The 27,362-nt window shown below is 46.3% G+C and overlaps 1 protein-coding gene across 2 annotated transcripts in view; it reads right to left on the minus strand.

The window, feature by feature from the left end:
- Positions 1 to 25,910, minus strand: part of ASIC2 (acid sensing ion channel subunit 2) — a 498,112-nt gene extending 472,202 nt beyond the window's left edge. The window contains exon 1 of one of the 2 annotated variants that reach the window (XM_075775303.1): positions 25,166 to 25,909. In XM_075775303.1, coding sequence (XP_075631418.1) covers positions 25,166 to 25,729 — 564 coding nt within the window. In that variant the 5' untranslated portion in view covers positions 25,730 to 25,909. Of the gene's footprint in view, positions 1 to 25,165 lie in introns of both variants that reach the window. The other variant, XM_075775304.1, reaches the window with a different exon arrangement.
- Between the last annotated feature and the right edge of the window lie 1,452 nt (positions 25,911 to 27,362).

Consider the following 27,362-nt stretch of genomic DNA (forward strand, 5'->3'; position numbering starts at 1 on the left):
GTTTATCTCTGCATTGGAAGCCACAGTGGTTTTGTTGGTCGTACACCCCCCGTGGTAGCTCATAACCAGGGGTTTTTGCAGAAACAAAAGAAATCTCTCTCTTTCATACTTTCCCCACTGATTAAAAAAAAAAAAAAAAAAAAAGAGAGAGAGAGAAATCAGCCCTTGGGGAGGGAGGAGGTTTATGGTCCACTGATTAAGAACTCACATTCACATTAATCCTTTTTTAATAACTATAAAGATTCAGAGTTTTCCCTTCCTTTTGGGGAACCTCCACTTCAAGGTGAGGAGCTCAGAAATCAAGCACTTCCTTGAAGCAGTCTCAGACCTGCTGGCCCAAAATTGCTTCTCAAGCTGGCTTGTCTGCTTTCACAAATGCTTGTCACTGGAGAAGCCAAGAGTGGAGCCCGGATTTTCTAACACCTCGTCGCATGTAACCACCAGATGAACCCGACTGTGAGAATTCATCTGTGGGCAGGATGAATAGTGCTGGAGTACAAGAAAAAGGAAGATTTTGGCAATTGCTCTTGACTTTGTGGGTGTTCTTGCTTGGGCTTTCTGCCCGGGGAACCTTCAAGAGCATTTACAGTTCCTCCTTGCACCACGTGTGTATGTGATTTCACTGACAACCGCTGCCCAACTAATTGACGTAAGAGAGATCCCAGGCACTAACGGCTCCCGAGCCTTGCCACCTCTCGATAGCGCCTTCCGTCCAGGGGTGTACTCACCCAGCCTGTACGCACATGTAGCTGGGATTAGGACCTGTTCATCTGAAAACTCTGCAAAACTCTGCATTTTGGAAAAAAAACACCAACTGTTTCCTGCACAGGGATATGACCTGAAAGAGAATCAAGCTCACACACATCTGTTTTATGGGAAAGCAATTCACTGTGTCTTTGCATCTGTGAGTGGGAAACACGATGCTATATCTCATGGCAAGTTACTCATTAAAACTAGCTGAAGCATATTCAAAACAAGATTTTTTTTTTCTTTTTTTTAATATGCAAGATTGTAAGAGTGAAGCTATTTGATATTTAACTTTGCAAGAACTAAAAGAATGTCTTTAGCAATGCTTAGCTGGCTCTTCTCATGAGAGCATCTCAGCTCCTAAAAAAGGTCTAAAAATCTTTTCTAGAAAACACCCGCCTTTAAAGAACAACTTCAGAAATGCTATTCTTGAATGTGGAACTGAGCTTTGTGGATGGTGAGGGACACGTAACGGTAACTCAATAGCTGGTGAAAGAGTGAGGCTGGGGGAATATGCACAAAGGCATCATCACTCTGTAGTCTTTGGATGGAGCCAGCTATTTTCACAGATTTCCCCTGCCAGCCTGGTAATAAGCAGCAATAAATTGTAGCAGGAAAACCTGGAGATCCGTAATCATTTCAACACAAGACTTAAGCTCCTTCCTGCTCCCAGGCCACAGCACATCTGCTGCTGCTGCTTTCCAGGAAACTTCTCTGCAGCCTCATGCTGGGTTTTCAGAGTTGCTTAGGGCAAATTAAAAGAGGGGGGGAAATGCAGGATGCACCCTCCTCTGTGCAGGGGAGGGGATGAGAAGAGATGATCCTGGCCCACCACTGTTACTGAGGCTTTCAACTGCGTTTGCAGCACAGATGTACCTGTGGGAGCGTGAGACTCAGACCCCAGAAGTCTCCCCCTCACTCCTCCCGTAGCTTTGGCCATCTCTTCTGTATGGGCTGTGAACGTCAGGACCTCCCAGTCCCTGAGCCCAGAGCATGGATGCTGGAGGAGAAAAGAGCCCCAGGCACTGCCGGCTCCCACAGCAGGGCTTGGGAGAGCAGTGATCCATGGGCAGGCATGAGTCCCTGCTGCAGCCCACATCCCTCTCTGATGAACCCGGCACAGTTTCTAGCCCAGGAGGTGGGTACTGAAGAGGTTTGTAGGGCCATTTTACTGCATCCCTTGAGAGACATATTTGGAAGATCTGCTGAGCTGTCTGAGCCCAAACCTGCCATGATCTGGCTAGGAAGGTCTTCATGGCTCCTTAAACAACCCTGTTCTTCCTCCTGCTGGAAGCCATTGCAGCACAGAGAGGTGCCTGCTGCCTCTCAACACTTTACACTTCTTGCTTTGCTGCTAATTTTTCCTTAGGCTTCCCCTGGGGCTGCGTCTTCCCCGATGAACAGAGACATTGGCAGCAGCCCTGCAGACACCACGGACAGCAGAGCAGATTGCGCAGGGTTTTCCATACGGCTCTCACCTTCAGCTGGCAGAGGCAGCCCTCGCTGCTGTGGCATTCGTGACCACATCTCAACCCAAAACTGCTTCAGAGAGTTTTGCTATAGCTGAATCAGGCCAGGTGAGCCTCGTGGAGGTTCTTTCAGGGAGGCAAAATAGGTGCCTGCCTCCCCAAGTTGCTCTCTGCTTCATTTACTCAGGCTCTCCAAAGTTCAGCAAAATCCCTCAGCTCTTCTGAAATCAAACATCTAGAGACAAAGCTAAGCAAAACAATTCCTCCTGTCCCAGGCTGTCACTCTGAGTGGTTTATACGAGCAAGGAAGGCATTAGTCACTGATACTACAGGGTCTATATGCATATTTGTGTATTTTATGGCATGTTTTCCCACTGTGTGTGCCCATGGTGGCTGTGTGTCAGGAGGCTCATGTGGCTACCAGCTCATGGAGAGTCTTTCGGGACATCTGTACTCATGGACAACCCTTCTCTACCTACATGTGCATACACAAATGCACACACATGCACACACCCCTCTGCTGCTCTCCACCTGCTGCCTGGAGAATGCCAATAGCATGGAAAGCCCAAAAGATAAGACCAGGCTAGAGGAGGCAGAGGAATAATCCCACACCTGGCCTTTTTTTCCCAAAGAGCTGAACATTTTCCTCTGCAAACACTCAGATACCTTGCTCTGGTGGCTCCCGCTTTCCCACCAGCCTCCCAGAGCCCACGTGGCCTTGGCACGAAGGCTGGGATGGGGCAGGCACTGAGTGGAGAAATGATCAGAAAACACTTGAGAAAAATATGTGGTCTCATCTCATTTCTAGCATTTCATAGCCAAGTGTCAATTTGATTCAGTGAAATCCACTTCAGGACAAAAGTCTAAATGAATCACTTGGACTTTCTTGTTTAGTTTCAGAAATGCTGAAGTATTTTACTTTAGGTAGGTAGAACAGACAGTTCCAACTTATTACTTTAATCCCTTTTATTTTTAACATGTTGCTGTACTGAAATATTGATGGCATTTTATAACAACAAAACCCACCTAATTTGTACTAAATATCCACTTAATAATATATGTGCATAGAAAACCATTTAATATCATATTTAATATGAGCTCTTTATAATATATGAAGCCTCCTATAACACAATATAAAAACCTATCATGTTATAATATAGTTTCATATTTTATGGTAATAAAGAAGTAAAATGCAAACAAGCCCACATCAGCGCTACCTTCGTGTTGCTCTGATTTTTGTTCTGATTTGTTCTACGTGCATCATGGAGCAAAACAACATGAATTGGTGCCGGCACGCTTTGAAAAGCAGGTTTGCCTGGGCTTGGGTCCAGCAGGACAGGAACCCATCACAAAGCAGCAGCATTTCCAAGGGAAGCCATCAGGCAAGGCTGTAAAACAAACCTACCCCAGCTGGAAGATCTCAACTCAGAAGCAACATTTCCAGGACCTGTCTAGACAGGGAGAATACAGAGCTAATTGCTGCCTGGCTCAGCAGAGCTCTGCTGGCTCAAATCGAGCTGCTGAGGGCACCGACAGTAAACCCTGCCCAGGGAAGATGTGCTCTCCAGGGTCGTGGGTCCACTTGCCATGCACGGCTGGTCTGACAAATCCTTCTGGCTGCGCTCACCGGGGGAGATGAAGGGAGCACAGCTACGTTTTCACGTCCTAAAGTCTCAGCTCAGTGGAGAAAAGAGGGACTGGGGTTTAAACTGTCTGTTGAGAGCATCTCTCTGAACAAGAAAACTTGCTCATCCAGTGGGGGATGGCATACAGCACAGAGAGCCATAAATAATGCATAGATCCCTCACATGGAGTTTGCTTCAGCCTTGCATTCCTCAGACAGTCAGCAAATATTATTTTTCTATTCTCTTTTGTGTTTCTGTTGAATGGTGGGTGGCTCTGGGAGAAGCGAAAGTCGCTCAGAGGTGCTGTGCTGATCTGCTTTTACATCTTCCTCCTCCTCTCCATTTCTCTTCGCTGCCTTCCCAAAAATCCTGCGTACCCAAGTGCTGCCGGTGAGCAGCGTCAGATCGGCAGCGCTGCCAAGCTCCCCTGGAGGGTTGTAGTTGCAGCTGGGTTTGGGAAACAGATTGCCTTCATGTGTTAAACTAAACGCAGATTTTAGAGCACATAGCAAACAGGGCAAACTGCAACTCAGCAGTCGCAGTGCCCGGGACTGCCGCCCCCCAGGAAAATGAAGCAGAAGGATTTGGCTGCTCGGGAAACAACAGGAGACAAAATGTGAATTTCTCTCCAGGCTAATGGAAATGCTTCTCTGAAAACAGGTTTGAAACTCCTGGGGCTGCTAACAGGGGATTCAAAACTCACAGCTGCTGAGCAGGTGCCTGAAATTGTGATTCACTGGTGTCACTTTTCCAAATCCCAAAATGCTAACAAGCTGTTAAGAACCCTAAACTGCTAATTATGTGTCTGAGACCTACAAGGAGTGTCCAAGATGCCTTCATGCTATTAAAATAGTCCAGACCAAATTGCTGACAGACTATCAAAAAAAAATCTGGGATTACTTAATGAGACACTACAGTCTGAGTGGATAAGTAGGTTTTTGAGACCCCAAATCTGCTAAAAAGGTACTCAGGACACTGGTGCTTCTCCAAGTCCATTTTTTTTGGAAGCAACTTGAGAATTTGAACCTCCACTCCCATGTCTCCCTTGCACTTCCTCGCCTCTGCTTGAGTCCATCCCTTCAGGTGGGATTTGTGACCCATGGGTTGTCCCAGCTGGATGCAGCATTTCTTCTGTGTTACAGCCACTGTCTGAATCACGTGGACCCGGTAAATGGAGAGCAACTCTATTAAAAGCCACTGTATGGAGTGGTGTCACACTGACATGTATTTATTTCTTCTTCTGCAGAGCATCCTGAGATGACTTCAGTTCTGCAGCGTCTGACCTACTTTAAAGCTAGGCTGATTTTGTCCAAGCAGCAGCTGCATTTGAGGACAAAGAGATAGAAGTAAAAGCTTCTGAAATCTAAGTCCAGGTTCCTGGTCACAGGCTCATGCCCCTAGCAGGATTTAGAGCTGCTCAACGTTGGCGTCTGCTCTTCTGCCTGCTCCTTGGCTTTCCTGACACGTCCTTCCCAAGCACATGCTGTAGCCTTGGCTTTCACAGCAAAGAAGAAAGGAAAGCAGTCTGTATTAGTCATTGCGTCATTTGCACAGCCATCAAATGGGAGAAGTAATTAACTCAAACATGTTTATCTACAGTAATTATGAATTTGCATTGCTCGCTCTATCAACAAAGTGGATTGGGCTCCCAACACTCTCTGAAGTATTCACATAGCCCGTGCATTCCCTTTTTTGCCTGAGTCCTGGATCTTTAGAAGAATCACATTCAGTCCTGGCTCTATCCTTTCTGTCTCTCAACACCCTCCTGAAGATCTGGGGCTCCTGGGATGTTTCTCAAAGGCCACTCATCACCATGCAATCAACAGACCCCAGGTTGCTTCCATTTTCCATCTGGGTGATGGGAATAAGCAACCCAGATAAGAACACTTGCAGTAGGAACAGAAGACAGCGAGGTGCTTCAGGGTGGCGGTGACTGCGACTGTATTTGGATATTAAGGGAATTTCAGCGGGGCCATGATTCTCCCTGGGATTTTCCACTGCATTGGCAAGAAGTATTCAATATGTATGGCTGCTAGGGCTTTCTTGCAAGACTCCCATTCACAGAGTCCCCCTCCGTCTCACACTGCAGGCGGCACATGTCACATCATAGTATATTCTTGATTTATTTCCGAGCTTGATTCCTTGCCTTTGGGTTGGAGGCTGCTGGGATGTGGGCTGGCTCTGCGCACCATGCACACTCCCTGAAAAATGCTCCAGTGAACAAACGTTCATTAAAAAACAGCAAATGTGAATTATAACTGACTGCGTAAAGGTGCTGGTGAATTGACAACATATGCACACAGTCAAAACAAATGATCTGGAACACAACAGCGAGATGGAAAACTCTCTCACATCCCAGTCTGACACGTATCTCAGGAGTGATGCTGAGCTGCTGGCTAGGGCAGAGCCGTCACGCTTCTGTCCTGCTGCATTTTCACCAGCATGAACCTTTTACTGCTGGCCAGGAGAGGCAATTTCAACATCCAAGAAAGTTCCAGCAAAGCCACCGCCACCCCGTCAAATAGCTTTATTGTACTTTGTACCAAGCAACCGGTACAGATTTACTTTTTAGTCTCTCTCCTTACTGGCTGCATTGATTAAGCAGAGCATCCCTCCTTTAGCAGCAGGAACAGCCAAGATCTAGCTGGCTTGATCTCTGGTTTTCCCTTTACATCAGGGTAATCCCTCTGGAGATGGGTCATAGGTGAATCTAGCAAAGCGCCAAAGGGTTTCAATAGTGCAGGGCCTGACTGCAGCACAAAGCGGTGTTAGCAAGGTCATTGCTGTCCTCACTTTGAGGGGAGCTTTCGAGCATAAAATTTAGGATTCAAAAAGGGACAGAACAGGCTCAGAGCAAAATCCCAGTGCTGGCACTAAAATCAAGAAGAAAGGAGGTTGAAGTGCACATTCAGCACAAAGCCAGGATGCCAGTCTCAGATTTGTTAGATAATATCCCATAAGTCAACAGAAAGTGAGTCTTAATTAGTCCACATCTGGACCTTGGTTTGTCCTGAATGCATTCACACATCACTTGATGCTAGATCTCTGGCTCACTCACCCACTCCCTTCAGGCATCACAGTGCATCTTTCAAGGGAGTTGATTTGCAATTTAAGCCTGTAACACAACCCTGCAGGGCATGTTTGACGAGGCTCCAGGTTTGCCTGTGAATGTTCCCATACAGTGCTAATTAATAGCAACAACAATCGCTTTTTAGCCATGGGAGGGAAACCCGGGTGGGCAGAGCAAATATTTCTCTAACTGCTCTCGCAGCCTTGTCCCTCTAGGAAACCTGAGGGCAAACTTCCAAATTTCTTTCCTCTTCTGCAGTATATTCCAGTGCGTGCGGCAGCCCTGCAGGGGAGCCATGCTTTGTGATGAAAACACAGTGCATTTGCTCTCACTTATATATGGGATAATAGACCAGGTGCTCTGTTTCATGAGACAATAATCAGAGTTCCCAGGTGGATAAAATCAAGACCAACTAACTCATTTCAGCAGAGGGAGTGTATTATTGTCTTTTCAAATAAGGTTTTTATTTCTCTCTCTGTTGTGTTATGAGTACTGGAAAGCTATTGGTCAGAATCAATCTAGCCAATGCTTTTCCCTCTTTTTCTCCCTTGTTGCTCAGAGATCCCTTAAATCAGAGAGACCATTATATTATTTTTAAGCAACAGAGAAGGCAGACCATCTTTCTGATCCATTTTTGTACAGCGTCTAATACAACAGCATTCCAGAGGCTCGCGTGCTATATCAATACAGATGATAAACAAACATCCTACCACATCTAGTGCCTTGATCTCAGTCAGACTGGCTGTTAGCAAAACCCCCAGGACGTTCTTACCACCCCTTGAAGGTGAAAAAATTGAATAACATTCAGGGATGTCCTCAACTTTGCATTAACAAGTTTGAGAGATTGTCAGGCAGGAGATTGTCAGCAGTTCAGGTGTCTTGCACTCATGTTTTGGGTAGATGCTCGTAGCAAGCAACATGAACACCATCAACCACAGAAGCTGCTTCAGCCTCCACATGGGATCTTCCCACAGCACTGGACAGGGTTAACTGCTTAAAAGGCTTGCATTCTGATGGACTAAATATTAATATCTCCATGCAGACATAGACAGACTCTGAGTTAATCAAACTTCCAGATCTGACCAGCTGTGGATTAAAATCTTCCCATGATAAATAAACACAGAATTCACACTATGTGTCTCCAAGAACTGAGGGGAAAGAGCTTTCCAGGACATGACTATGTTTTTCCAGGTTTCCTAGGCACCTCAGCACTTCGCTGAACCCAGATCGGCTGTGCCTAACACCCATGATCCAGGTGTAAACCCAATCCATTCCTTCAGTAAGGGAAAATTTTGGTGTGCATCAAATTGGAGAGGTCTTTGAACGCAGCCTCCTGTTACTGGCAACCATATCATATAATCCCATCCACAAGGGATGATCCTGTTTTAAAACCTGCTAGGCTTTTTATCCCCATTATTCCTACCGAGCAGTTACTTCAGAATTTCATTCCTTCAAGCATTAAAAAACCCCACCTTCTAACTTCCAGCATAAAGTTATCTATGACCAATTTATACCATTTTCTCCAAAGCCAGCATCATCATTTAGCTGAAATAGCTCCGTTTCCCTCTCAGCGCTTATCCCCTTGACGTATTTTCTACAGAGTAATCGCAGCCCTTCACACAGCCTTTGCACTGCTAGCTTAAACAAGCTAAATTCTCATAATCTTCCCTCCTAGAACAGGTGCCTCTTTTCCTTAATCCTCCTCGTGGTCTCTCTCTGTACCTGTTCCAGTTTAGGTTCAGCTGCTTTTGAACATGTGAGATTAATCGTTCACTCTGCACTAGCATTTACCTCTGCTTTCTCCAATGGCAATAACATATCCTGATCTGTACACGAAATAGCTTTGTAAAGATCCTTGGCAACGTACACAAAGCAGCTACTTAATTAAAAAAAACCTAGTCAGGACCTCTGCCTTATCATTCTGGTAGTTTACGTATCTGCACAAAAATTCTCAGGTATGGACTACTCTGAGCCACTGCATGTATCAGCATGTGCAAAACAAATAGGCAAGGCTGGAGCACTAAGAAGATCTTTGCTGAGTGATGTTTGAGATCTGTCGTCTTCAAAATATTTTTTTTCATGCTCCGTGATGGCGCAAAATCTTTCCCTACGTTGCGGAGTCCGCAGCCCCTGCTGAAAGTTTATCCAACCCTCAGGGAGGACAAAGCTTTGCCAGGATCGATGAAGAGAAGAGCCACCAGTTGGGTTAGGGGCAGACGATGGTTTCATGAAGGCAGGCCTGGCAATACCAGCTGGCAATAGCAGCTCCCTGCTATCAGCTCCAAAATGCTTTCGTAGACGTAACTCTACAAACCAACAGAAACCTCCTCTCTGGAGCTGAGCCTGAGCCGCTCCACGTGGCTCATGCAGAGGAATTTGGTTTCTGAAGAGGAAACCTTTTACATTGCACTCTGAGGTCTTAAATATTATTGTTCCTCATTGAATGTGGGTTAAGGGAGGAAAATAGTGGTACTTTTCTCTTTGGCTCTTTTGCAGCTCTCATAAAGGAATATAAAAACAATAATGAGCCACTCTACCACTTTAAGCAGTCAGGCAATGATGAATGAGACCCACTAAAACACTTCTGTCTTTGCCAAGGGCACTCTGGATTATGCTTGAACCTGTTTTAACCTTAGCACTTAACCTCCTTTTCCACAAAGTTGCCATTGCGTGGCAACAACCATGATGGAGCTCAAAATAACAAGGCAAAGGAATGGTTCCCTGAGAGGAAAGGAATATTTTCTTCACAGTTGGCGCTGGGTTTTTAAGAAGTGCAATTTATCTACTTGCTAAACCTCAGAATTTTAAAGAAACAGGAAGATAATTTGGTGTTACTAGTAAAGGAGGGAGGAAAGCTATGGAAGTATTTTTTATGACAGTCTGGCATGAAAAGTATGGGGAAAGAATAGAGCTAAGCATTATTTCCAGCAATGGAGACTCAGACAAATGTCCCTCACTCCCTTGAATTCAAATCCTTTCTTGGAGTCAAGATCACACAGACAGCAGAGCAGGCAGTTGACCTCAGGGTTGGGAGAATAACTTTATCACCTGTAACCATTAGGCATGTTTCTGCTCGTGCTTTTCCATGGCCATCTGCGCTGCACAAAGTGACACAGTTTGTGGAGACCCCAAAATGAACTGGCATTGAAGAGCAGAGGAGCACAGGTTCCCACAGGTGCCTTCATGTGATGCTTGGGGACCCATTCCTGCATCCCTGGAGAATGTGGTAACTCAAGCAAAAGCTTGATGTTGATACTACTGTGCAGTGTCTTGCTTTTACTGTGTGGAGCGGAGGAACACACATTTCTTTTTCATCCTTGGACTCAGATAAAAACCTGCACATTCCTTTCACCAGGAAAAACTCTCCCCAGCTCACAGCCACCAGTGTGCTCTTCACACCCAGTACAAATTCATCCAAAGGACCAAAAGGCACATCTGACAGCTCCCTGGTGACTGCACAAAATGAGCTGAACATGCCAGTATGGTCCCTAGGGAATATCCTCTGCTGCAGCCCTTTGCCTACCTGCAGCAGAGACAGCAGCCTCCCCAGTCCCCACCAGCCCGGGCACTACTCCAAACAGCAAGCTTCCCCTTCCCCTCACCTTTCCTTCCTCTCCCAATTTGCACTGGGTAGGTAGAAAAACCCAGCGTGGAGTTACTGGAAACTGTCTTTCAACTCAGGAGCAAGATGCAAAAACCTCCTCTGCGGGACTGCCCAAGTGGATATCTCAGGAACATAGATTTCCCTGCAAGCAGCAAGCATCATATGCATAAAACTGGGGTTTGGTGCATCACTGCTGTAACAAGTGATGAAAAATCATCACCTGCATCACTGAATCATCGCCATCCTTAACAATCCAGTGAGACAGGAGCCAACATCTTGACTGAAAAACATCATATTGATGCGGCCTGATGGGACCCCTGGTCGCACACCCAATAGCTGGAAAATGTCAAGCCTGGATGTGCCTGGACAGAAAACAGAGAAACTATTCCAAGTGGGACCACAAAACACTGCAGGGAGATGGAGCTGCTTGGGCATACGGCTTAGAGGAGGGGCAGACCAAACAAAGAAGCTGCATGCTGGTTTCTGGTTTTATTGTGTTTAATGAAAATGTGTGTGTCTTTTTTGAAAGACAAGTTCAATTACAAGAACATACCTGACATACATTTATATCTCCTCCTGGTAGAAAAAAAGCACGGAAGGAATACACAAGCTAAAAGGGCTAACAATGACAGTGTTAAAAATTCGCTTACACCTCTTCCCCAGCTTCTGAGATTACTTTGCAAATGGGGACTGCATATGTAGCTACCTGATTTGCAACAAAATAAATGCACAACACATTTCCCTATCCCTGGTGACTAAATTGTCCTTGCTTGATCTCTAGAAATAGTTTGCCACATGAATTTACCTGTGGTGGCTGCACTTTATTTTAACCCCCTGCAAGGGGTACCATTATAGATTGTTTTGAAACATGAGAGGAAAATATTCTGCAATTAATTGTACCAACAAACAGCCAACGGCACACGAAATGGAGGAGTAATCTTAGGCTTAGAAATACCCTTCCACATTTAACAGCATTCCAAAGTGGAAGGGAGGCAGACGTTTTACTTAGGGATGCTGTTTAGCCTGCAGGCGCTTGCAGACGCTATCTGGGGTTTGCAGAGCTGGGAATAGCTATGGACGCTCAGGTACACTGTGTACCTGACTTGCAAATATAGTAAGCAAGGCTATCAGAATGTTTTTTGAGTGAAGACAGTCATAGAAAAATCTGTTTGGTTTTAATTCCTTCCAAACGCGAATGGTGGATATTGTCTCTGCACAAAATCACAACCCACGTCATTATGTGAGGCAGGCTAAAACAAATCCCCTCCCTTATTTAATTTTTAATCAATTTCAAAAATAAATGTTTAATAATAAGCATAAACCAGGAAGACAGTCCATGCCCCGAGGAGCTGACAATTTTATTGCGAATCTGAACGGAGGGATGGGAGCGCTGTACTGACACGGTATTACGGAGGCTCAGAGCCAGGCGGATGGCTGTTCTCACCCATGCCCTGAGGAGCACGATGCAAAGCTGCGGTCAGCTCGTGCATCCCAAGTCCTGCAGCACAAGTTCACAGCAGCACCATGAGCCCGCTCGTGCTGCCAGGAATTAGGCAGACTCAGAGCTAGTTGTTTGGAGGCGGAAAAGCTGTTGCCCATGGAATTAAGGTGGGAGTAGATCCTGGTGAGACAAAGTAGTGTCACCCTATATGGATTTTGGGGTCTTCTCCTAGTCCTCCTCAGTGTGGCCACATGTACATCTTCTTTGGTGATGAATATCATGGAGAGTGGTCCAGTCCCTGGGAGAAGGCGTGCAGGGCAGCTCCCACCCATGCCATCTGTCCTGTGCAAGCCATGGGGCAAGATATCAGTGCCCCTGTTTTCAGCCCAAGGAAATTAGCTGCTGGCTCACTTCAGGTTGGAGATGGAGAGCTCCAATGGATGTAGTGAGATGGAGTGGATGTAATGGGACTAAATGGATAACCTGGCTGTTGAAGTGAAATGGCAGTATGTCTGCTCACAGTCTCCTCTTCATGGGGACCAGCAGAGGGCACAGCAGGAGCAAGGCTGGAGGGCTCCGTACAGGAGCTCTTTGCTTTTTCCCATCTATTTTGGAGAGACATGAGCCACAAGTGTAAAAGAAGTGACACCAGGATGGTTGGAAACTGTTCAGAATGGCAGAGTCCAGCAAGAGAAGGTGTTAAAATGGTTTAAACTCGTACTTTTCCCACCCTTTCCCAAGCTCAGGAGGGAAGAATCAGATTCACACCATTTGTCTGGGTCTTAGCTTAAAAATAAAAGAATGTCTCCACTCTCCCAGTCCCTCTTCCACATTCCCACTTTCTGTCTGAGAGATGGGGTGTGGGCATTTACTGCATAAACCACCTAGAACCATGTGGCTCTGGTCATCCCCAAATCCTCTCTGTCTGTGTAGCCCATATTGTATATACAGCACCGTATTCAAAGCCATGTCTCAATAACAAACCAGCATGAATGTCTCTCAATTTCTGGACACCATGGTGGTTAAAAAATCAGGATGCAGCACCTATGCTCCCAGCAGGAACTGCAGTGACAGCCCAGCAGGTCGATTCATGTGCATATAAGTAGACACACACACGTGCATGTTCAGTTACGCACACATTCAGCAGTAGAGAACCTCTTCAGCAAATGCAAGGGGGAAAATGAAAGCTTTACATAATCTGTGAAAAAGCAAATCCACTATAAAACAAATTGTTCTTGAAACAGACGAATTAATAAAGCTTGTTTCCTAAAAATGAGGATATTTTGTCTTCTTTTGTCCCAGATCCCTTAGGATTCCCACCAGGCAAAAGCAGAATAAGCCAGGAGCAGCTAACATCCACATCCATGTACCTACCTTCACACACAGACAGAGCTACCTCTGGGTTGTTTCTCCATGTCCCATGGGTAGTACAGCCCTATGCATGCTGATTTTTTCTTCGTTGTGCTGTCTGTACTGTAAGAAAAGTGTAAGCTGTCTTGTTATTGCCAGGCTGCTTTTGGAGAAAGTGGGGCACATATGCTTGTTGGACAGCTGGTTGCTGTCAGACAAAATGTATAATACCATCGTTGACCCTGTTTATCCTCAGTGGACTCAAGTTTGGGTCTCTCCCAGCCGCCAGTTTTCACGAAACTTGTAGAAACCAAATGTTTTTGAGACTTCTCCTGCTCTTTCAAATGGAGGCAAAATTTCTGAAACCTTCTGTTATCAGGAAATAAGGCTAAAACGGAACCATCTCCAGAAAGCCCAGAGGATGGTCTATCAGAAAGCATCTTGCTCTGAAATCTGCCTTTGAAATAGAGGACTCATTTGAATGCAGTATATGAAATCCCCCTATTCAGGGAAAGCCATATATGAATATATAACTCAGGGTTCACCCTTACTAACATCAGATAATACCAGGTTTTTGCATCAAAACCCATGTAAAAGAGAGCCTGGTGTGCACCTGCCCTACAAGTGCAAGATGTAGAGATTGCACATGGTGGCAAGTTCCCCAGCTCCAGGTGATTTTTTTACATTACTTAATTCAGAACTAGCTGAAAATCAGAATATCCATTTAATGAGACATCCTAGGGTTTCAAGATTTTATTTTGCTCTGAGATTTTTTTTAATTAATTTCATGGAAAATAGAAATGCTTTAAGACAAAAAGCTTTCATTTTTCTCATGGGAAATCTCATCCTAGTCAGTGTAACTTGAGCAAAGCAATTTTTTGCATTCAGAAGGCATTTTCTGACAGAAAGTTTTCAACAGAAATGTTCAGACCAATTCCAGGCTCATCAATCTGTTTCAAAAACCTGTAGTTGCTTCTGATCTGGATTTGTTTTTCTTTGAACTAACCTCAGGGCTCTGCTTCCTTGTGCCATAAACACAGTTTTCTCCCATTTCTGTCTCACCTTCCCTCTTCCTCTGTTGCTTTCCCCTCATCCTTTTTCCTGCCTCATTAAACTCCCGCTTCACACCTCGCACAGCCAAGATACACAACACAGATTGAGAACAAGGATCTGGGAGCAACGGCTCAACCTGACACAATGTGCCACCAGAAGCAGAGGTGCAACACAAGTTTCTGAACACTAACGTACCCAGCAGAGAAACCCTTGCACATTTTTCTAGTATCAGGCATGAAGACCATAGAAAAATCCTTTCCCTCTTGATGTACTTTTGCCTGGAGAGATGCAGATGTAAAGGGGCACCATCATAAGAATGACCTCTAAGGGTCTTTTTTTACTGCCAAGAGATACTGAGAAGAAAATTATTTTTCCAGGGATGGATGCAATTGTGGGGGCTAACAACATGATCTCACTCTCATTAATGTCTTTAGGAGGCAAACTCCACTGGGGTTCAATAGAAATAGTATTGGTTTGTCGGCCTGGGACTTACTTTTTCCCACAGCTCATGCTTAACATCGGTCTATAGCCTTGCATCTTCACACTCACAGCATCCCTCCTCTGTCATTTGTGTCCCTGTAATTGCATGCACCCTACAAGGAACTCGTTGCAGTTGGTGTAGAGCAGCAAACGGCACTCATGTTAATTCAACTGCAATCCGTTGTCATTGCCTTGACAGAAACAAATTCATTTGTTATTCATGTGGATGTCACATGTATTTCAGGAGATGCTCCATCATAATTTAGCATTAGTTAATGGCCACTTAGAGTGTTCCTGGAGCATCTGTTGAAGGGATGGCGGCTGTGGGATTCATCACCAGGGTGGAGTACACAAAATGCAGTTCAATCAACAAGTACGAAGCTTAATATCTGGCACAGCAATTCCTTCTCTTAATGAGGGCATGATATCCACACTCTGTCTGGTCATGCTACTCATGAAAACTCGTTCATTTTTTACATAAAGATTGGTTTAGATGGGGATATTGCTGCAGAATCTACCACAGCAGCAGTTTTCAGAAAACCTTTTGGGAAAACACTTTTTTTCTTTTCCTGAAAAGTGCCCAAACATTAACTGCTTCAAAGAAAGAAATTAATACATCAGGACCTGTGTGACTGCTGTAACCAGCCATCATCTCCCTAGCAAAAGAGGAGACACCATGTTACGTTCTGGGAGGTATAATCCAACCAGTGTGTCCAGAGGAAAATGGGAGTATGATGAACTGAAACTGCAGTTCGCAGCAGACTTCACAGTAACATTTCTGGTTCATATTTTCAGTAAAAAACCCAAGCAACTTGGTGGCAAAAATTCTGTTCTAATCCAAGGCCCCCCTCAAATAAATCATCACTTTCCAGATGGCTTAGAGTCCCTCCCATCTCCCAAAACGTAATGCTATCACACATTTGAGGTCAAGCCGAAGCATCTCTGATATCCTTGTTCAGCTCTCACAGGTTTCTCCATCACTGGAAAACTGCTGATGAGTTAACAGCGCTACTGACGCTGCCGTTTCGTGCATGGTAGGCAAAGATGGATCACACATGCTGCTCTTCCAAAGCATAGCAGGTGGCAGTGGAAGAAACACAGAGGCTCTAATGGATATCTCTATATACACCATCCATTTTAGTGCCAAGGAGCAGCAGAGTGTGGTGTTGAAAATTTAGCTAATTAAGGGTTAAGCTTACATTAATTCCTCCCACTGGTCATTAACTCTGCTGCAATTGATTTAGTCCTTTATTGTCCTGCCTGTGGCATACTGCAATGATGTTTTCTTGCCTACCATTGAGTGGTCCCACATGACAATCATACTCTCCTCTCTGCTGTACCAGGGCTCCAGCTCACCATTTTCTACTTGAACCGAGGGAAGTAAGTCACCCGTCACGGTGGCAGAGATTTGAGGCCCTAAATTGTCCTGCTCACAGTACATGCAGTTAAGTCACCAGAGAACATTTGTATGGGTTTATTTATCCTCTTCTCCTGGCCTAAGATTAATTTCCCTCGAATGTTCAGGTGAACAAACAGTTTGAATCACTGTTATGGGATTCAGCTCCATAAAGTGAAGTCCTTGCAGGACTGTCCTCCACTGCATGAGTGTGGGATTCAGAAAGCTTGGAAAGAACAAGGATGAAACATGAAACAGAAAAATGTCTAAATGGGTTATTTTTACTTTCTTCCTCCAATAATGTAAAAGCCTTTAAAAGGGCAAACACATTTTTAATTCTTTTAATTCCAAGCCCATCTTTGTATTACATTCATTTATATATCACTCTTCAACATTGTTGAAACAACATCATGAAGATTCAGATTTTTAAAGCAGTTAAAATTCATCCCACTAAAATTTTTGGCCCTCAACCTGTTGTTGGTTTGTTTGGGGTTTTTTTTTTTCAGATATGGAAGGAGGACAGACTCAGAACTATTGGTTTCCCTAAGGAGAAACTCCATTTCCCAACAAACTCACACTGGAAGTGAAATCTGAGCAATCTTTGGACTGACTGAAAGGGAAGCCCAAAGGCTTGGCGTAAAGCTCCCATCGCTTGGGCAGAGCCTGGAATCACCTTCTCGTGCAACGTCAAACTGATCTGAAGAAACGTCTGGTGAGTAGATTGAATCTGGATCAGTCTTGCTCACTTCTGATTTTCTCTTCAAATTGCAGTCTCTGAGGAAATCACATCCCTGACAGGAGCAGACAACTGAGCAACTTCTATTGCACGTGAGGAAGTTCTGATGGCCCAGGTTCCCCTGCGACGGGCTCCTCTCTGGAAATCTAACCAAGTGCAGATTAAACCTCCTTTCATCTATCAAACCCTGAGCAAATAATATGTGCATTTTCCATTACCGTTCAGTTCCTCACTTCACGCCTCCTGACTTAACACACAGGCTAAATCCTTTCTTCAACAGCAACAACAACAAATGATCAAAACAATTCAGCTTTTCTTCAAATAATGGAATGTGCTTCAGTTGTAAATATTCATGGCTGGATGGAAATTGTTTCTTGATAGGCCCTGAGCATACTGATGTCAATCTGTTCAAATTACTCACAGTCTTTTTTACCTCCAAGGGGCAATTTTGTTTTTCTGGTGCTGGTCTCATAGATTAATCTGTGGCAGATGGGACTCAGATATGTCCACCTCATCTAGCTCATTTTCCATCTTAGCTTGTTGAGTTTGTGATCCCTAAGAGGTTTCCTCATAGCTACTTACAGGTCTGGAAATCCTCACAAGCTTTTAGAAGACCACTCAGGTTTTGCTCATCCCTCAATAAAGGGAATACATTTAAGGTGGGTTTTTTTTCTTAATCTCTCAGCAGATTCAGGTGGCAAAAGAGCTGCTGACTTTTGCAACCTGCAAATACAGCCACAGTTCATCTTTTCCTCCCTCTGCAAGACCTGCATTCTTCCCCCCCCCCCCCAACTCTCTGATAGTTGTGCTCATCTTGTAGGCAAGAAAGTTTTTCCAAAGAGCTCTTCCTATGGAAGCCTATGTGAACGGTCACATCAGCCCAGTAGGCAAAATACTTTCTATATCTTTTGAATGCTACATGCAGTTGGTATAGCTGTGGCAGCAACACATCCATCCAGCACCCTGCTTGGGCCCACCTTATCACAGTATCTGAGCGATATATTGCCTTTTATTGCCCACACCCTGACCATGCGCTCCCCCTGACAGCCAATTAATGTGAAATTCTGCTGCACCAGCCACGCTGAGTCTGGCTGGCACTCCAGGTATAAATTCCTTTAACAAATGCTTTAGTGAAGGCGTAGGAGGGACTCGCAGACGCCAGGCTCTGCCAGAGGAGATGGAGATGCCTCAGATGACCTCGCTGTCCCTGCTGCTGTGCAGCCGGCTGCGGTCCTCAGGAGCTGTGAGGCACATTTTCTCAGTCAAGAGGAGCTGAACGATGGATTTAAGGGTGTTTTTTTTTTCAGGGAATCTCCACTGTCTGTTCTAAAGCAAACAGGGATGGTTCCAGGAGATGGAAAAGGCCAGGGGCTTGCTCAGAGAAACTGTGATGGGTTCATTATGGAATCAGAGCTGTGAATGCCTCTGGTGCTCAGTGCAGACAGAGTTGTCAACAACTGTGCATTTTAGGCCAATATTTTTCCTTAGGTCCATAATGTGAACTCAAACTTCTACGCAAGGTTCACAGAGGGGAAGGTAGGCATCTTCCAAAATTGGCTGTCATTTTTCATGCTCACGTTGAAGACTGAGAGTGAATTGGACATGAAAAAAATGAGACTCCCAAAAAACAGCAAAAGGGGATAAGACCCAGCAGGTATGCACCTGCTTTTTGTTTTAGAGTCATAAAATAATTCCGGTTGGAAGCGACCTCAAGAGGTCACCCAGGCCAGCACTGAAGTCAGACCTGTTTTCTCCTTTAATCAAGTGAGAACTCCTCTGGTTTCCCTTTATGACTGCTGGTTTCACTTTGTGCCCATTTCCTTCCATGGGGATCATGGACACTGAACTGCAGTGGTCAGGACCTTGCAAGGAGTGTTTAGAGTAAACCCACAGAGTGGTTTACAGCTGTCACATCATGTTTTTTCATGTGGCATCACTGCACTTGGTCAGATAAGCACAAAGATTCTGCAAGAGGGAACATCTGGGAGGTTATTTATTATTTGTCAGGAAGTCTCCAAGGGGCACTTGCCTGAGGTGTATGGAAGAAGGTCAGCACAAGCTCTTGTTATTCCAATTTACCTTTTCAGATGGAAACCATGCTAGGTTTTTTATACGTTCTTTGTCTTTCCTGGTCTTCACTTACAGTTTTGGGCATGACTAAATTTAAGTCTGGTTTGCGTTGAAAGAGCACAAGTACATTTGCATGCTTCCCATGATCTCACCCTTCATCCACTGCAGACAACGGGCTGTACCCAGGAGACCTTTATCCAAGACCAGTTGTCAGGGAGACCCTGTGAGATGAAATGTGTTAGTCGCAGAGAGCCACAGGCTAAGGAAACACCAGGACATGGTGGCTGAAAGACATTTGTCATCCTTGTCTTTTATAACCTTGCCTCTCCAGAGCCTTCCAGTACTTTAGTTCTCAGTCTCTCTCTCTGGGAGAAAGGCGATTTCCCCTGATTTTGCAGGTAAGAGAGCTGAGGTGCAAGAAGCCAGACTCAGAGGTATTTCCAATGGAAAGAAAAGCCTCATGCAATTGCCAGGAATATTTTGTTAAAGCCTTGCAGCCCTCAAAAATCTCCTCTGTCCTTCCAACTCTAATGACATCCTTCTTGCTCAGCATTTCTTCCTCATCTCAAGGGCAGCATTTGCATTTTGCTTCAGCTCCAGATGCTGTTTTGAGTGCACATCCCTTGGCAGGTGTGGTATGGACCAGGGGACAGAGGAGCTCTTACTTGGCCTCCTGATGAATAATTGTGGTGAATGGGAATCACTTAGAAGACAAGAGTGGTTCTTGCTGTCCCTCAAACGAAGCGGCCAGGTGCATGACGTAAGCCAAGGCCATGGGGAAGGGAAGGCTGAGCCCACATCTGGCTCTTATGCACAGAAGAGCGTTGTCTTTCCTCCTCCAGGGCCCTCCCTGTGCCTCTTCTCTCTTTGCACTCACAACCCTCTGATCTCCAGCTGTCTCTGATACTTTGGCTGTGCTCATTTCCGAGATAACTCAAATCTTCAGATTATTTCCCAAACCCCTAGTGAGGAAGGGGAGTGTATCTGGCCGAGAAACAGCTCAAACCAGAACAAACCACAGACCTTTTAAAATAAAATTAAGGAAGAGTTTATCATTGTGCTGCTCAGGTCTTGAGTCAAACCAATATCTCAAACATGGATCACCCACATCCCAGGTAAATGACTTACAGTCACACTTCTGAATTTTCTGTTCTATGAGAGTTGTTTCATCCAGTGTGAATACTTTCAGTATTAAAGCATTTAAAATTTGGTTTGCCATGAAAAGACCCCACTGAGGATCTACAGCCTTCTCTTCATTAGATTTTTACCTCCAGTAACCATTCAAGACCCAGGAAGCTTTTTTAATGAACAAATGCTCATCACAGCTAGCATCCTCCCATGATACTTTCTGGTGAATTTTAAAGCATTATCCTATATTATGTAATAAATAAAGAAAATACAAACCCCATCAGCTCCATGGGGAAGCACTACCACATTCATTTCACAGCCAAATCCTTAAGAGACAAAAAAACTTAGTCCAGGCAAACACTGGGTAGAATGAGGATCTGCATTTCTCAAGGGCACGGTTTGCACGTCAGCCAGATACGTGATTCAGGAGCAATCCACCTCATTTTAGACACTCAACTGAGACACCTATAACAGCAAGACGATAACCCTGCGCTCCCTCCTGTGCCCATGCCCATGCACTGGAACTCAGTATCATGTGCAAACTCAAGATGTTACAATGCAGACTGGGAAGGCTGCACAAAGATTTGGTCTCCTAGTGAAAGATTTATTTGTGTAAAAGATATCGCAGAATTGCAGATCTCATTATGGCATCTCAGATTCTGGAGCAAACTTTGGAAAAAGTCATGATTTTCCAGAAAAAATGTTAAATAGAAAGAAAAATGATAAATATGAAGAAGTAATGTTTTTTCCAAATCACGCAGCCACCACCCTGACATTCTTTTCTTGAGGAAAGTGAAAGTTGTATAATAGGAGATGAGAATGGACTAATCAGTCTAAAAAGCAAAAGCTATTTACTAAATAGTGGCCTCATGGGAGAAGTAGAAAGAATGGAAGAAAAAAATATGTATGGAGAAAGACAGGTAGATTGACAGAAACTTGTGTCTCAAAATAGAAATATTCACATGAGATGCTCTCCATTATGCGGGCACTGTCTGTCAGTAAGAATGTGTATTGAAAATAAATGAGTTATATCCTTTGATTGTCATGGCCACTGAAAATAAATAGACATCCAGCAACGAAGGCATAGCAGGCACAAGCTAAGTTACTGAGTTACCTCTGAAAAGAATTGGATGTGCGAGGAGGCACACACTACACATTCCATTTAGCAAATGACCCAACTGAAAAACATGCTCACACACCAGAACGCACACCCACTGCCATCGTCTGAGTATGTCTGGCAGGGCTTGGCTGCTGGGGCTGATTGTCTCAGCAAGGCGAGACTGAGATAGCCCGTTCCCCCTGCTGCTGCTCATATCCTTGGTATCTACACCCAGGTCATCCCGTCAGTCATTCTGCCTTTGCCCTGTGGGCTCAAAGGGGTTTTCACAGACTTTTCTTCCCTGCTGCCCCATGCATTTGTCATGCCACACACAAAAATCTCCTGCAAGGCTCCCCTGCCGTTGCTCGGTTCATCCCATACTGGAACAGTAAATGACCACATGCCACAACAACAGGTCCAGGAAAGAGGCTTTGCTTCAGCGCTCCCACAGAGATACCCAGAAAATCACAGCAGTCTGTCTAGGGCTGATGGAGCCACAGCTTTACCACACTCAGCAGCAGTAGGATGGGAAGACCTTAATGTCATGTTGAGCAGCATGAGCACAGCTCCTCCAGAAAAATGCCATCTGCGAGGTCATTTTCAACAGAGACCTCCTGGGAGGAGCAATGCACAAAAAAAGGAGGGGATTTCCTCAGCTGCTGCTGTTATCAGGCTTCCCTCCTCCAAGTACTCCAAGGGAATGGGTTTGCTAATGCGTATTCTGCCCAATTTTCTATTCTTCATTGCTTTGCCTACAGCAGAGGTCTGCATTATCTTATGTGCTGCTCAGTGCATTGCAAGGCCGGCTCAGGAATCAGCACATATTCTGCTAAAACCTTGCTGTTTCCTTTGGATGTATCTCTTCAGAAAAGCTTAGGGGACTCACTCCTCTGAGCAGACCATAATATGGGGAACTGTTGTCTGAGAGGCATTAGACATTATCCTGGGGAGAAGGAACAGAGAGTGTAAGGAAAGCACAGCTCAAATCCTGTTAATAAAGCAGTGACAGAGAATTGAAACAGGGAACTGGAGGAGGAAGGAGGGTTAAGTCACGTTTTTCAAAGTGCTAAGGCACTGCCATTCCAGCTCCTGCTTTCCCGTGTGGCAAAAGCAGGGTGTGCTTTTTTCAGGGGACACACTGCACACAACACACAACCCCGCCGTGCATCAAAAGGGATGGCTGAGCAGCTGGCAATTCTGCACTAACTTCTTCAGCAGTACCTTATTGCAGAGTTAACTGCTTTGATGCCGCCTCCCGCTGCAAAACTCCTGACTCTTCTGCTCCCAAATGCCTGAATTCAGGGAGTAAAGAAAAAGAGCCAGAGTTCTTCGCCATGATGACGTATTACAAAACTGCTCTGGGATTTACACCCTCTGCTTCCTGACAAGAAATAGATCAGGCTTCAGGCATGATGCTTCTCCTCTTCTTCCAACTGGTAATGCAGCAGAATGGATGTGCTGTCACAGAGCCTATATGCAGTTGCAACAGGTCGTTGGTGATTAAATGCAAAATTCATCCAGGACATGAGGTTCTGATTCAGCCCGGAGGCAGTTCAAAGACCTTTACAGCCCTTCCCTGTGGAAAGACCTACTCGGGTTTCAAGCAGACACTTTTTGCTGCCTTTTATCTCTGAGAGGTAAAGCCTGGAAGGAAAACAGGGTTGTTGAGTCCCTTTTGAGTACTGCTCCCTGGATGTCCATAATCTGAGGGACTACTTGGAGTCAGTGAGGGTGAAACACCTGCCTCTGTTTGTTAGAAAGGCACGAAGGCAATGTGGGGAAGATGTTTTCTTCTGGATCATCTAGGAGCTGCTTTGCAGAATGGACTGAAGTAATTTCACTGCACTGTTTCTGAATCTCTACAGTGCTCTGACAAGGACAAGCACTGTCAGTCCGTAATATCCTATCTGTTTCCAGCTGGCCCTAACCCGTTTTAGCAGAGCAAGGATTTATTCAGCAGACAGGGAATGTTTAGTCTTTCTGGAAACTACTGTATCCCCCATGGAAAAAAAAAAAATGAGAAAAAGAATCATTGTTTCAGAAGCAGCTACCTTGAAAAACTAAATGGCCAGGGAAGTGACACCCCACCGTGTGCCAGGGAGGCTGTCAAGAGCTCCCCTCTTATCTGAGAACGGCACCTGCTTTTTTAAGTCCTGCGGATGTTTTGAATGTGCTCTTTGCTTGCTGGCTTTGAGGCTTTTGCTTTTGGCTGGTGCTTATTGCATTATTGGGAAAACCAAGGGCAGAATAGCTCCCTCTCCCCACACCCTTGCTATGGTGAGGGGAGGACTGTCCATCCTGTTGGGATCTGTCCTCACTCCCCAACTCTGCTGTTCCCTGGACTTTTGCATTTGTTTCTCCTTTCTATCCCATTCTCCAGACTTAGTCACACATGGCTTTTCCTTAACAAGCTCTTCTCCTAGTGACTTTCTTGATACCTTCCTACGACTCGCATGGCCCAACGTCTGCCCAAGGAGCAGAAGCAGAGGAGCAGTTTGCCTGCATATCCAGTTTGAAATGGGCAAGGCATCAGAGTTATGCACAGGCAATAACTGAGGCATAAAATTATATGTTCCTGCTCAGACGTTTAAAGAAAGCACAGTCCAGGTGACGGCATGACTTTGTAGCATGAGTCAGTTGGACTCATTTGCTGGGAGATCCAAAAGCAGCAGAGACACAAAATATTCCCTTTTCCTAAAAACAGACAAAAATCCTGCTGACAAACCAGACCATCACGAAACCTGTTATGGCACCTGCCTATCTGCAGGACAGTGAGTAGTGAGCAGAACAAGCAGCATCGCTCCCGCAGAAACAACCATCTGAAAGCTGTAGCATTACTCACTCCAGGATTACCAACCCCCTCAACCGGCTGAATCGGTGCGAAGGGACTGGCCAGCATGGCCTGAGAGCAAAGTACGATTTAGCCCAGTCTCCAGCCCGCACACCCACATCTCTGCCAGGACAGGACTCAAAGCACCAGCCTGGGGGGAGCAGACCTCTCTGCAGCCCCTTGCCCAGCTCAGCACCCTATCCTGCCCCAGCCACACACTGGGGGCATCACTTCTTCCAGGCAAACTACTTCTTATTTTTATTTTAAGCTGATACTTTTTGCCAGCCAAACTACCCAGGACAGCCTGCACTGCCATCAGGGTGTCATCCACAAGCTGTAAACTGAACAGTGTCTGCTTCCTTCAGGATCCTCAGGCTACCCAGCTCGCTCCACCTCCCCACCAGCCTGAGAGCAGACTGGGCTCAGAGCAGAGCCTGATTTCTTTTCCTCTCCTTTTTTTCCCCACCCTTCTCTCTAACACAGCACCAGGAAGGGACCCAGCTGCTGCCCACACTGCACGGCAAACTAGGATTTATGAGCCATGACCACCAGGTACAAGCAGAAAAATTTCCCCTTCCAAGATTTCAGCAAGGCTACAAACACCTGGGGAAATACAACTAGCTAATGGACATCGCTCAGACCATCCCCCAACGCCTGCCTTTCTTGCTGGCCTCTTTCCAGCCCCCTCTACTTTCTTCAGCTGGCTAACATTCACTGGCCATCGGACGAGACCCCTCTAATGCTCAGCAGGAGCCATCTGATGCCCTGCTCTGACATCAAGCAGCTGCCTGGGAGCCGTGGGCCTTCTGCAGGATGGAGGCTGGACCTGCTGCAAACCCCTTGCAGGGCTGGCCTGCCTTAACGCCCCGTCAGGACTCCAGCAAACAAACTTCAACTCAACAGGCTGCCTCTTCCTCTGCCATGCCAGAGCCCAGCAGAGACCGTTCACTCATCACACTGTGCCCACACAGGTTGGCCAGCGACCTCCAGTGCTGTCCTGGTCCTGCAACACCACCACCGTCCGCACACCCAGAGAAGAGAAAAGCAGAGTGTCTGCTCATACTCACAGTTTTGAAGTCCTCATGGTTGCACTCTTGGCCTTTGAATTTGCAGTACAGCATCATATCCTTCAGGTCATGGCCAACCCGTGCCAGGAACTCCTGCATGTTGAAAACTTTTGGTTTATACTGCTTAAAGTTGGCCTTTTCTTGGAGGATCGCTAAAACGGCTGGGTCAGCCAGGTGAGGGTTGGGGATCTGCAGGTTGACATCAAGCAGAGCCAGGAGCTCCCCGGCATGGTACAGGTCATTGGTGGTGAGCCGGGAAAAGCGAAACTCGTTGAGGTTACAGATGGTGACAGCAGGGAAGACCAGGCTGTTTGCCACGACCTCGTCCACTTTGGTCACGTGCTGGTAGGAGAAGTAGAAAGCCACCCGGTCTGAGCTCTCAACCAGGAGGAGACCCAGCGAGCCCACAAAGGCCAAGGTCCAGAGCAGGCGGCGGATGGTCACTGGCCCGTAGACGAAGACGTGACGGATCCCGTGGAGCGTGGAGGTGTTGGCAAAAATCTGGATGCTGGAAGGCTGCAGGCTGCCCATGCTGCCCTCACTGGTGCTGTCCTTCAGATCCATGAGGGATAGTTAGCTAAATCCTGGCACTGCTTTTCGGGTCAGTCTGTAGCTGGAACTGGGATCCGGATCTCTCCCCTCCCCTCTCAAAAGTAATTAAACCCTTTTAGAGGCGGCAGAGAGAAGGAGAGTCTCAGGCCAGCTGCTGCGAGTTTATCCCACAAGCTCAGCAGTAGCTTCGTAGGGGTAAATATTTATATAAAATCCATTCAAACTCTCGCTCTTGATTTCCTCGGTGCGATAAGAAGGGCTGGTTTTATTTAGGGAGACACCAAGGTGATGTGGAAGAGATGTGGGTGGGCAGCGAAAGCTGAGCCAATGGAAATAAAGTCCTCCCCCTACACACACACACATGCACACACACACACACACACACACACACACACACACACGCCGAAGGGAGATGAGATTGAGCGAGAGAGCAAGCTTAAAACAAGTCGAGGCAGCTCGCAGCCTGTTAACTAGTGCGTAAAGCCCAGGGATGCTGCTTCCCAGAGCTGATGTCTTGCAGAGCAGTGGGGCTTTCAGACCGATCGGGAGATGCTCCCTGTGCTCCGGGAATGCGAGCTGCTGGATTCAGGCATCTCTCTTCCTCCCCACCCCTCCATTTTGGGCAGGGCTCCAAGAGATACCACCCCAAAATCCCACCCTGTGCTGCCGGTGTTATTTCTAAGGGCTTCTCTCAGGGAAAGGTGGGCAGCTAATTCAGCAGGAGAAGTATGAGGGGAAAAGGGGGGAGGGAAAAGGAAAGGCTAAAAAAAAAAAAAAAGGGGGGGGTGTGAATTGCTGCTCAGCTCCATGCACACACACACACACGCACACTAAGCAGGGGAGAAAGCAATAGCATGAAACCTCTCCTCTGTCATGCAGCAGCCCGGAGCAAAAATTCAGAGAGGGAAGGACTCGGTGGGGAGAGGCAGCGGGAGGAGAGGGGCTGCAGCATCTCTCATCTCTTCTTTCTCTGTCTCAGAGCTTCCCTTCACTTCAGGACTCTCGACAGAGTGAAGCGCTGAGAGCCGTGAGTCATGCATCGATCCGGAACCCCGCGGCAGGGCGAGAGCCCAGGGGAGGGCAGGGAGAGGGGGCTGCCATCAGAGACCCCCAGCTCCTGCCTGGGGGGGTGCGTCTGTAAGCAGCCGTGCCGCGGAGGGCTCCGGGGGGGTCTGCCGAGCAGCTCCTGTAGCCCCCGGGCTCAACCCACCGAGCACTCGGAAGACTTTCTGCCAGCAGGATCTCCAGATGTTTGTTTGCCGCTGAAAGGCAGCTGTGATGGATGTGTTTGGGGAAGATGCTCCCAGATGTGCGTTCAGCCGGGAGGTTTGGAAGCGGGGGGGGGGGGACATCTAGCAAACTAGGAAAGGTTTCCTACCCAAGAGATACTGCAAAATCCTGTAAGTATGCCTCCATACATGACAGCATCCTTAGTGCACTCTGCAGGAGGTGGGAATGAGCGGGGTTCAGCCCAGAGATGAAAGGTGCTGGGGTCTGAGAAGGGTCTGGAGTAACCCCCCTCCATATTGTCTTGGTGCACAGCAGTAATTTGCCTGCTTTTGTTCAGATCCAGAATTAAAAAACAGCTTCTGTCTCTTTACAGCACCCAGCACTACAGCAGGTGAGGGTCCCAGGGGCCACAGTA

The sequence above is a fragment of the Balearica regulorum genome, chromosome 24, assembly GCF_011004875.1.
Source record: "Balearica regulorum gibbericeps isolate bBalReg1 chromosome 24, bBalReg1.pri, whole genome shotgun sequence".
NCBI classification, from domain to species: domain Eukaryota; kingdom Metazoa; phylum Chordata; class Aves; order Gruiformes; family Gruidae; genus Balearica; species Balearica regulorum.